Source organism: Rhodnius prolixus, unplaced genomic scaffold, assembly GCF_049639745.1.
Source record: "Rhodnius prolixus isolate KJV_2025 unplaced genomic scaffold, Rpr scaffold_9, whole genome shotgun sequence".
Lineage (NCBI taxonomy): Eukaryota > Metazoa > Arthropoda > Insecta > Hemiptera > Reduviidae > Rhodnius > Rhodnius prolixus.
Window position 1 is genome coordinate 3,855,607 of NW_027411604.1, and position 10,897 is coordinate 3,866,503.

Consider the following 10,897-nt stretch of genomic DNA (forward strand, 5'->3'; position numbering starts at 1 on the left):
ATCCCGATTGGTGAGCAGTCTTATATTTTCCATCTTTTAAGTAAAACAAAGGGATATACCAACTCAGTTTGTCATTAATGTGCAATACAGGCTTTTAAGGAGAGGGCACAAAGATAGTAAAATCTTACCGAGTTGAATCTGGTATTCCAAATTGGAATTCCTCTCCGCCCTAGTAATGAGATTAAACCATTCCTTAAAGATATTTCATTTGCAAAGCATTGAGGATGTTATCCTATAAATAAGGTAAGGAAATGATGACGTCGTATCTGATTAAAAAGGTCTCCCGCAAGTTATCAGACCAATTCTGGGCATCCTTGTATACAAGTTTATTTTAACAGTAGTTTTAATTCAATTATAGCAAATTAATACGCCTTAGATTAAGCACAAACACTCGAGAAATAATATTGGGTTTTTATAATTTATATAAAGCTCTAAATTGATGTGGTGTGTGATTGATATGCAGAAGGTTTCATTCAATGGGTTTCCTTGTTTTTATTCATATCTTTTAGTAATCGTTCTGTATCCTTTTATTTCATTGATGAACGATTACAAAGTAACACCTTGAAAACTCTTCTGCGAATAGGAAAACAATGAGGTTCAAAGACAAAAGTTTCAGTTACATTTTTACTATACACCAAAATTATTACAATCAGTTTATTTTACTTTTTTCCTTTCAATTAATTTTTTATATTTATGTTACACATAACCATAAAGATAGCCCTCGGCATATGCCCTTTTAGCATCAAGTGAATTAGCTTTTACCCTACGACCTATTGGTTCTAAATCTCGATAACATTTTGGGAAAACCCTTTCCACAGCTTCTAATGCTTCCTTTATGGTGACTTTTCTGACAGCTAAAACTGATTCCAAAGCTTTAGCTTTTACACACTCCTGGAAAAAGTGAAAGAAAAATAAATAGGCAAAACGTTTTTAAAATACTACAAAAGAATAAAATAATAATAATAATGGAGCGCGTAAAAAGAAAATGTGCATTTTTCAATAGAATATATTTTGTTAATGCACTCTTGTGAATAACGCTGGTGAAGTTTTAATGAATTTTGAGAGAGTTCCCTGCTTTAATGATGGCACTTTTGTGGGGGGCTTTTAAAAGTTGTTTGTGAGTTTAACAAAAATTGCCTATCATTTGGCCATTTAGTGTAGAGCCTAGCAAAGGTCGAAATTCATGAAAAGTTCATCCAGAGGAAATTCCTATTAAATAGTTCCGGTTAACGTATCTCAAATCTCTTTTGCACCAATCAGAAATACAGTTGAACATGTTTGAAGTGAAGCTTTATCAGTTTAATACGTCGTATGGATTTTCTAAAAGAGTTAGAAAACTCACATTTCAAGCGGCTTAATGACGTATATGTTATTGAGGGAGTAAAGTGTTCTAGAAATTTTAATAAAAAGTCATTAAGTTAAGTAAAGTAAAGTAATCGCCTATTTTTTCAGGCGGGGCTTAACGTCCAACTACCATTTACTAGGTGTCGTGGACGGAGGCGACTAGCAAACGTACTTTACTATTTCTTATTTAACCATTAAATAAAATCCAAGGCAAGACCTGGAAAAAGAACCCAGTACCACAATGCATATTAGCTTTGCAGGTATAAAAAGTCATTATTTTCTAGGTAAGCACACAATTTATCTTCTTTTTTTAAAAGATGCATAAAAGTACACAAAGAATTTTATTGTCTAAAGACAATACCAATATCTTATGATACAGATACAGGTGTAAGTAACTTTTAAGATTTTCTGTAGATAGAAAAACGGTCATTTAGTTTGTTTCTTTTTCAGCCTATTTTTACAAAATAATTCATCCACATTATTTACCTGATGTTTCGCCTTGATATTCCAGGGTGATACATCGCCTTGTAGCATTGCACTTAAAAAACTGCAATGCGTTAAATTGGCTGCTCTAATTTCTGTACAAGCTAGATGATCAATATTCTTAAAGTCCACATTGTTATTACAAAAATCGAACATGTGTATCATTTCGTGTACTAGTATTCCGTGGACAATGCCTTCACTTTTTGATGAATTCTGACAAACTACAATCTGTGGAGAAAGAGAGATAAAAATAGGAAAATTAATTCTCTTTTTTTTTTCATATTTACAAGAAGAAGCATCTTCAGTGATGTGAAGATGTTAACAAATAATGATAATGATGATTACCTGATTTAGTTCAGGGTCGTAGCCGCCACTTACTTTTGGATCACAAACTTCACATACAATATGTCTACGTAAATCTATTTCACTGGAAAATACAATAAAATTAAGTCTATTAATTTTAACATGCATGAGCATGGTTCGAACTTCTTTACGCAAATAATATGCACAAGTAAGTATAATTCTTAATACATAAAATGAGTGTGATTCTGCAGCAAAACAAATGCACATTGATATTTATTAATAAGCTGCATCATTATTAATGGAGAATTAAAGAAATATTTTTGTGAAACACTGTCATTATTAGTGTTAACAAAAGCCCTATAATTTAGTACAAAGTTTACTATTCACACAACAGCTTTAGATCGGAAATCTCTAGCATTCAGTAAGACCACATATTGCTAGAAACAGAAATAATGCAATACAGAGCATTTGGCATAAGTAAGTCTGGTTAATTTTTAATCTCATATTTCCATTATTCAATTCAAGTCAGCTAACGGTTTAAGCAACACGAAATTACAACAGTGAAACCATATAATCATCAACTAAAAAATTAAATCATCTCACCATCCTGACGCTTTTAAAGCCCCAGCCATTAGTTGAACTAACTTGCCTAGAAAAAGATATTTGAAATTTATCACCACACAATTCCAGTTGTAAATCTTCACTAATACTTTGTCTCTTACCTGTTTTAAAACATTTATACACGGTTTTTTCACATCTCATTCTATCAGCCGCTTCATTTCCTTCAGTACCAGTTAATATTCCAGTAAGGCTTCTTTTAAATGAACCTTTTCTTTCTGGATACAAATCATAACCCCAATCACTTGGATTGTTAAAGTTGGTCGTTTCAGTCTTTTTTGTATTAGTATTATCCATAATGTTCTTCAATAGTTAAGAATAGTAAAAATTAAGATTGTTGCAAAAGAAGGCACTTTCTTACAAAAGAGGCACATTTGTTTTATAATTTAAAACTAATTATAATCCTTCAAAAGTTTAGGCAAGAGTACCACATACGTTCTCACAATAACCTCCCTGATTTCTACCATCAACATTAAAGTCAAGTATCGATACATCACTTCATCCTAGCAACATTGCCGGCAAACAATTAGATATTTGTTTTTCTATTTATTAACATTGTTCTTTCATTGCTCTTTGTTACGATTCGGCAGGAACGTCAAGAACCAAAATAATTTGAGCAGTTCAGATTGAATATTTGGAGCACTTAGATTTGAGTTTAATGAGAGTTAATGTTTTACTCTCGCGAATTAATGTGCGAACTGATGATTGCCCAAACAAAATAAGAAAACAGTGTTACATATTTAAAATTTTAATTGCATAAACCGTTTTCTTAATGTGGGTCTGATTTAGGAATACCCACAATGTTTAAACTTTACAGAAGCAAATGCTTGAATGTTTGATAAGATATGTATCAAACAGAATACAGTTTTCAACACTAGTTGATTGGATTTCTATGAATTTAAAAAAAAAAATTCTAACAATTGCTTAAATTTGCTATCTATATTCCTGTAAGTCTCCTAATGAAGAGTACAATGATTAGGGGTTAGTGGGTATTAGAGAGATATTAGGGAGTTCATGGACAGAATTCAGTGCAATTGTCGAAGCGATACTTAGTTTGTATTTTTTTTTTTTTTCAATTCACATCGAATGTCAGTTCAATGGGTTAGTGTGTAATATTGAAGCAGACATTTAGTCACACAATACATTGCGTTAATTTAAAGTTGAGGTTTGAACATTAGCACATGTTTATCAGCTCCGGATTATTGAATAAAATTACTCAAGAGGGATTTATTGCAGCTAATGGGAGAAAAATGCATACTTCATTAATGGATAGCCAAATTGAGATGAAGTTTAAGACAGAATAAAGATGAAGTGGAATACATGGATAGGCATAGCGAAAAGGGAGATGAACTGGATTTGACCTTGATTAAGGGGATTGATGACCTAGATTAGATGGATACATTAACTGGATTATAGGAATGATTATTTTGAATATCTATTTATGTTATAAATGTAGAGATTTTAAACTTTTCAAGCGTTGTTTTATTCATTTGTTGTTTTGTCTTTTCAGTGGTTTGTTGTTGTATTCTTGGTTGTTGTTGTCCTCATAATCTATAAATTCCCGAACGCGACTTATCCCTTATTCAGCCATTCATGCCAAAATCCCCTCAATAAATTCGCGGTTAACCTCGGTTAATCGTATTCCTTAATCGCTGGTTTTCACCCTGAGCCTTCGCAAGTAATGCATGTCACAATGTTGACATCAGCTACCTTGCACTATACAGGGTTAAAACTGGTTGGGTAAGAATGGTTTTCTTTTTTAGGGGGGTGGCAGAAACCTGAGCTCTACCTACTCGTGGTGCCAATTTCGAAACACAATAAGTAAAAAGTATAGATGAATAGTATGGCTTGTAAAGAGAGTGAAATTTATAAATGTATTATTCAGATCTTTGCTCTATTCAAATCAAAGAATACATCTGAAATTGAAGTCCTTATATTTTAATTAAAGAAATTGGGCAAACTTATTAGAAATTCTATACATTCTGTTTTTAATATACTTTAAAATTAGAAATGAAAAAAATAGACGTATAAAAAGGACAAGCCAATGCTATCTAGCGGCGAGAGGTAAAACTAAAATGTAAGTACATAAAACTAGTTCAAGTTACCTAGATAGCATTTAAAACTTAATATTAAAACCAACATAAGAATTTTCATGTAGATTCTTACTTTATTTAAAATTATAAAGTAAAAACCATTGGGAAAAGTTAAAATCTTCTTCTAATTTCAATCAAACAATCTTGTTTCGTTCGTTATATTTATTACTCTGGCTGATGTTACAATGTATAGGATCTTTATTTAACAGTAAGAATTAAAGCCTAATTTCGCCAGAATACTGCCGATTCTGCTTTTTAATAGTTAATATAGAAGGCAATGCTAGATGGCATATGTTGGGTACATCTGTTTTGAAAAAACACAAGTAAAAAAGCATTAGGAGAGTGGAACTAGTCTCTTAATTTCACTGCAATGCTGCTGTTTCTGCATTTGGTAGTTAATATTAAGGGCAATCCTAGATTGTACGCGTTAGGTCGATCTATTTTCAAAAACAAGAAGTAAAAACTAATGGAAAATGTAGAAATCGTCCCCTAATTTCATTGGAATGCTGCTGTCTCTGCATTTGATAGTTAATATTAAGGGCAATGCTAGATTGTACATGTTGGGTCGATCTACTTTCAAAAACAAGAAGTAAAAACTAATGGAAAAAGTAGAAATCGTCTCCAAATTTCACTGGAATGCTGCTGTTTCTGCATTTGGTAGTTAATATTAAAGGAAGTGCTAGATTGTACATGTTAGGTCGATCTATTTTCAAAAACAAGAAGTAAAAACTAATGGAAAAAGTAGAAATCGTCCCCTTATTTCACTGGAATGCTGCTGTCTCTGCATTTGATAGTTAATATTAAGGGCAATGCTAGATTGTACATGTTAGGTCGATCTATTTTCAAAAACAAGAAGTAAAAACTAATGGAAAAAGTAGAAATAGTCTTCTAATTCCAATAGTTGACTACTGTTTCTGCATTTGATAGTTAATATTAAGGGCAATGCTAGATTGTACACGTTAGGTCGATCTATTTTGAAAAACATGAAGTAAAAGCTAATGGAAAAAGTAGAAATAGTCTTCTAATTCCAATAGTTGACTGCTGTTTCTGCATTTGATAGTTAATATTAAGGGCAATGCTAGATTGTACACGTTAGGTCGATCTATTTTGAAAAACATGAAGTAAAAGCTAATGGAAAAAGTAGAAATAGTCTTCTAATTCCAATAGTTGACTGCTGTTTCTGCATTTGGTAGTTAATATTAAGGGCAATGCTAGATTGTACATGTTGGGTCGATCTATTTTAAAAAATAAGAAGTAAAAACTAATGGAAAAAGTAGAAATAGTCTTCTAATTCCAATAGTTGACTGCTGTTTCTGCATTTGATAGTTAATATTAAGGGCAATGCTAGATTGTACACGTTAGGTCGATCTATTTTGAAAAACATGAAGTAAAAGCTAATGGAAAAAGTAGAAATAGTCTTCTAATTCCAATAGTTGACTGCTGTTTCTGCATTTGATAGTTAATATTAAGGGCAATGCTAGATTGTACATGTTGGGTCGATCTACTTTCAAAAACAAGAAGTAAAAACTAATGGAAAAAGTAGAAATCGTCTCCAAATTTCACTGGAATGCTGCTGTTTCTGCATTTGGTAGTTAATATTAAAGGAAGTGCTAGATTGTACATGTTAGGTCGATCTATTTTCAAAAACAAGAAGTAAAAACTAATGGAAAAAGTAGAAATCGTCCCCTTATTTCACTGGAATGCTGCTGTCTCTGCATTTGATAGTTAATATTAAGGGCAATCCTAGATTGTACGCGTTAGGTCGATCTATTTTCAAAAACAAGAAGTAAAAACTAATGGAAAATGTAGAAATCGTCCCCTAATTTCATTGGAATGCTGCTGTCTCTGCATTTGATAGTTAATATTAAGGGCAATGCTAGATTGTACATGTTGGGTCGATCTACTTTCAAAAACAAGAAGTAAAAACTAATGGAAAAAGTAGAAATCGTCTCCAAATTTCACTGGAATGCTGCTGTTTCTGCATTTGGTAGTTAATATTAAAGGAAGTGCTAGATTGTACATGTTAGGTCGATCTATTTTCAAAAACAAGAAGTAAAAACTAATGGAAAAAGTAGAAATCGTCCCCTTATTTCACTGGAATGCTGCTGTCTCTGCATTTGATAGTTAATATTAAGGGCAATGCTAGATTGTACATGTTAGGTCGATCTATTTTCAAAAACAAGAAGTAAAAACTAATGGAAAAAGTAGAAATAGTCTTCTAATTCCAATAGTTGACTGCTGTTTCTGCATTTGATAGTTAATATTAAGGGCAATGCTAGATTGTACACGTTAGGTCGATCTATTTTGAAAAACATGAAGTAAAAGCTAATGGAAAAAGTAGAAATAGTCTTCTAATTCCAATAGTTGACTGCTGTTTCTGCATTTGATAGTTAATATTAAGGGCAATGCTAGATTGTACACGTTAGGTCGATCTATTTTGAAAAACATGAAGTAAAAGCTAATGGAAAAAGTAGAAATAGTCTTCTAATTCCAATAGTTGACTGCTGTTTCTGCATTTGGTAGTTAATATTAAGGGCAATGCTAGATTGTACATGTTGGGTCGATCTATTTTAAAAAATAAGAAGTAAAAACTAATGGAAAAAGTAGAAATCGTCTTCTAATTTCACTGGAATGCTGCTGTCTCTGCATTTGGTAGTTAATATTAAGGGCAATGCTAGATTGTACATGTTAGGTCGATCTATTTTCAAAAACAAGAAGTAAAAACTAATGGAAAAAGTAGAAATAGTCTTCTAATTCCAATAGTTGACTGCTGTTTCTGCATTTGATAGTTAATATTAAGGGTAATGCTAGATTGTACACGTTAGGTCGATCTATTTTGAAAAACATGAAGTAAAAGCTAATGGAAAAAGTAGAAATAGTCTTCTAATTCCAATAGTTGACTGCTGTTTCTGCATTTGGTAGTTAATATTAAGGGCAATGCTAGATTGTACACGTTAGGTCGATATATTTTGAAAAACATGAAGTAAAAGCTAATGGAAAAAGTAGAAATAGTCTTCTAATTCCAATAGTTGACTGCTGTTTCTGCATTTGGTAGTTAATATTAAGGGCAATGCTAGATTGTACATGTTGGGTCGATCTATTTTGATAAACATGAAGTAAAAGCTAATGGAAAAAGTAGAAATAGTCTTCCAATTCCAATAGTTGACTGCTGTTTCTGCATTTGGTAGTTAATATTAATGGCAATGCTAGATTGTCCATGTTAGGTCGATCTATTTTAAAAAATAAGAAGTAAAAACTAATGGAAAAAGTAGAAATCGTCTTCTAATTTCACTGGAATGCTGCTGTCTCTGCATTTGGTAGTTAATATTAAGGTCAATGGTAGATTGTACATGTTGGGTCGATCTATTTTGAAAAACAAGAAGTAAAAGCTAATGGAAAAAGTAGAAATAGTCTTCTAATTCCAATAGTTGACTGCTATTTCTGCATTTGGTAGTTAATATTAAGGTCAATGGTAGATTGTACATGTTGGGTCGATCTATTTTGAAAAACATGAAGTAAAAGCTAATGGAAAAAGTAGAAATAGTCTTCTAATTCCAATAGTTGACTGCTGTTTCTGCATTTGGTAGTTAATATTAAGGGCAATGCTAGATTGTACATGTTGGGTCGATCTATTTTAAAAAATAAGAAGTAAAAACTAATGGAAAAAGTAGAAATCGTCTTCTAATTTCACTGGAATGCTGCTGTCTCTGCATTTGGTAGTTAATATTAAGGGCAATGCTAGATTGTACACGTTAGGTCGATCTATTTTGAAAAACAAGAAGTAAAAGCTAATGGAAAAAGTAGAAATAGTCTTCTAATTGCAATAGTTGACTGCTGTTTCTGCATTTGGTAGTTAATATTAAGGTCAATGCTAGATTGTACACGTTAGGTCGATCTATTTTGAAATACATGAAGTAAAAGCTAATGGAAAAAGTAGAAACAGTCTTCTAATTCCAATAGTTGACTGCTGTTTCTGCATTTGGTAGTTAATATTAAGGTCAATGCTAGATTGTACACGTTAGGTCGATCTATTTTGAAAAACATGAAGTAAAAGCTGATGGAAAAAGTAGAAATAGTCTTCTAATTCCAATAGTTGACTGCTGTTTCTGCATTTGATAGTTAATATTAAGGGCAATGCTAGATTGTACACGTTAGGTCGATCTATTTTGAAAAACATGAAGTAAAAGCTAATGGAAAAAGTAGAAATAGTCTTCTAATTCCAATAGTTGACTGCTGTTTCTGCATTTGGTAGTTAATATTAAGGGCAATGCTAGATTGTACATGTTGGGTCGATCTATTTTGAAAAACAAGAAGTAAAAGCTAATGGAAAAAGTAGAAATAGTCTTCTAATTGCAATAGTTGACTGCTGTTTCTGCATTTGGTAGTTAATATTAAGGTCAATGCTAGATTGTACACGTTAGGTCGATCTATTTTGAAAAACAAGAAGTAAAAGCTAATGGAAAAAGTAGAAATAGTCTTCTAATTGCAATAGTTGACTGCTGTTTCTGCATTTGGTAGTTAATATTAAGGTCAATGCTAGATTGTACACGTTAGGTCGATCTATTTTGAAATACATGAAGTAAAAGCTAATGGAAAAAGTAGAAACAGTCTTCTAATTCCAATAGTTGACTGCTGTTTCTGCATTTGGTAGTTAATATTAAGGTCAATGCTAGATTGTACACGTTAGGTCGATCTATTTTGAAAAACATGAAGTAAAAGCTGATGGAAAAAGTAGAAATAGTCTTCTAATTCCAATAGTTGACTGCTGTTTCTGCATTTGATAGTTAATATTAAGGGCAATGCTAGATTGTACACGTTAGGTCGATCTATTTTGAAAAACATGAAGTAAAAGCTAATGGAAAAAGTAGAAATAGTCTTCTAATTCCAATAGTTGACTGCTGTTTCTGCATTTGGTAGTTAATATTAAGGGCAATGCTAGATTGTACATGTTGGGTCGATCTATTTTAAAAAATAAGAAGTAAAAACTAATGGAAAAAGTAGAAATCGTCTTCTAATTTCACTGGAATGCTGCTGTCTCTGCATTTGGTAGTTAATATTAAGGGCAATGCTAGATTGTACATGTTAGGTCGATCTATTTTAAAAAATAAGAAGTAAAAACTAATGGAAAAAGTAGAAATAGTCTCTTAATTTCACTGGAATGCTGCTATTTCTGCATTTGGTAGTTAATATTAAGGTCAATGGTAGATTGTACATGTTGGGTCGATCTATTTTGAAAAACATGAAGTAAAAGCTAATGGAAAAAGTAGAAATAGTCTTCTAATTCCAATAGTTGACTGCTGTTTCTGCATTTGGTAGTTAATATTAAGGTCAATGCTAGATTGTACATGTTGGGTCGATCTATTTTGAAAAACAAGAAGTAAAAACCAGTGGCAAATGTGGAAATAGTCTCTTAATTTCATTGCAATGCTGCTATTTCTGCATGTGATAGTTAATACTAAGGGCAATGCTAGATTGTACATCTTGGGTCGATCTATTTTCAAAAACAAGAAGTAAAAACTAATTGAAAAGTAGAAAGAGTCTCCTACATTGAATAGTTGTTGGCTGCTGTTTCAGCATTTGATAGTTCATATTAACGGCAATGCGAGATTGTACATCTTGGGTCGATCTATTTTGAAAAACAAGAAGTATGAACCATTGGAAAAAGTGGAAATAGTCTCTTAATTTCATTGCAATGCTGCTATTTCTGCATGTGATAGTTAATACTAAGGGCAATGCTAGATTGTACATCTTGGGTCGATCTATTTTCAAAAACAAGAAGTAAAAACTAATGGAAAAGTAGAAAGAGTCTCCTACATTGAATAGTTGTTGGCTGCTGTTTCAGCATTTGATAGTTCATATTAACGGCAATGCGAGATTGTACATCTTGGGTCGATCTATTTTGAAAATCAATAAGTAAAAAGCAGTGGAAATAGTCTCCTAATTTCACAGGAATGCTGTTGTTTCTGCCTTTGATAGTTAATATTATGTAAGGTTGTACATGTTGGGTCGATCTATTTTGAAAATCATGAAGTATAAAGGATGCATAAAAGTGGAAA

At 32.1% G+C, this 10,897-nt stretch overlaps 1 protein-coding gene across 1 annotated transcript; it reads right to left on the minus strand.

The window, feature by feature from the left end:
- Nucleotides 1-610: 610 nt before the first annotated feature.
- LOC141454779 (mitochondrial inner membrane protease ATP23 homolog) lies at nucleotides 611-3,195 on the minus strand. The gene is made up of 5 exons (XM_074129374.1): nucleotides 2,853-3,195; nucleotides 2,734-2,779; nucleotides 2,173-2,254; nucleotides 1,831-2,055; nucleotides 611-891 (listed from the first exon to the last, which is right to left on the minus strand). The coding sequence occupies exons 1-5, from the start codon at nucleotides 3,043-3,045 to the stop codon at nucleotides 697-699; spliced, it is 741 nt and encodes a 246-aa protein (XP_073985475.1). The 5' UTR covers nucleotides 3,046-3,195; the 3' UTR covers nucleotides 611-696.
- Nucleotides 3,196-10,897: the final 7,702 nt, after the last annotated feature.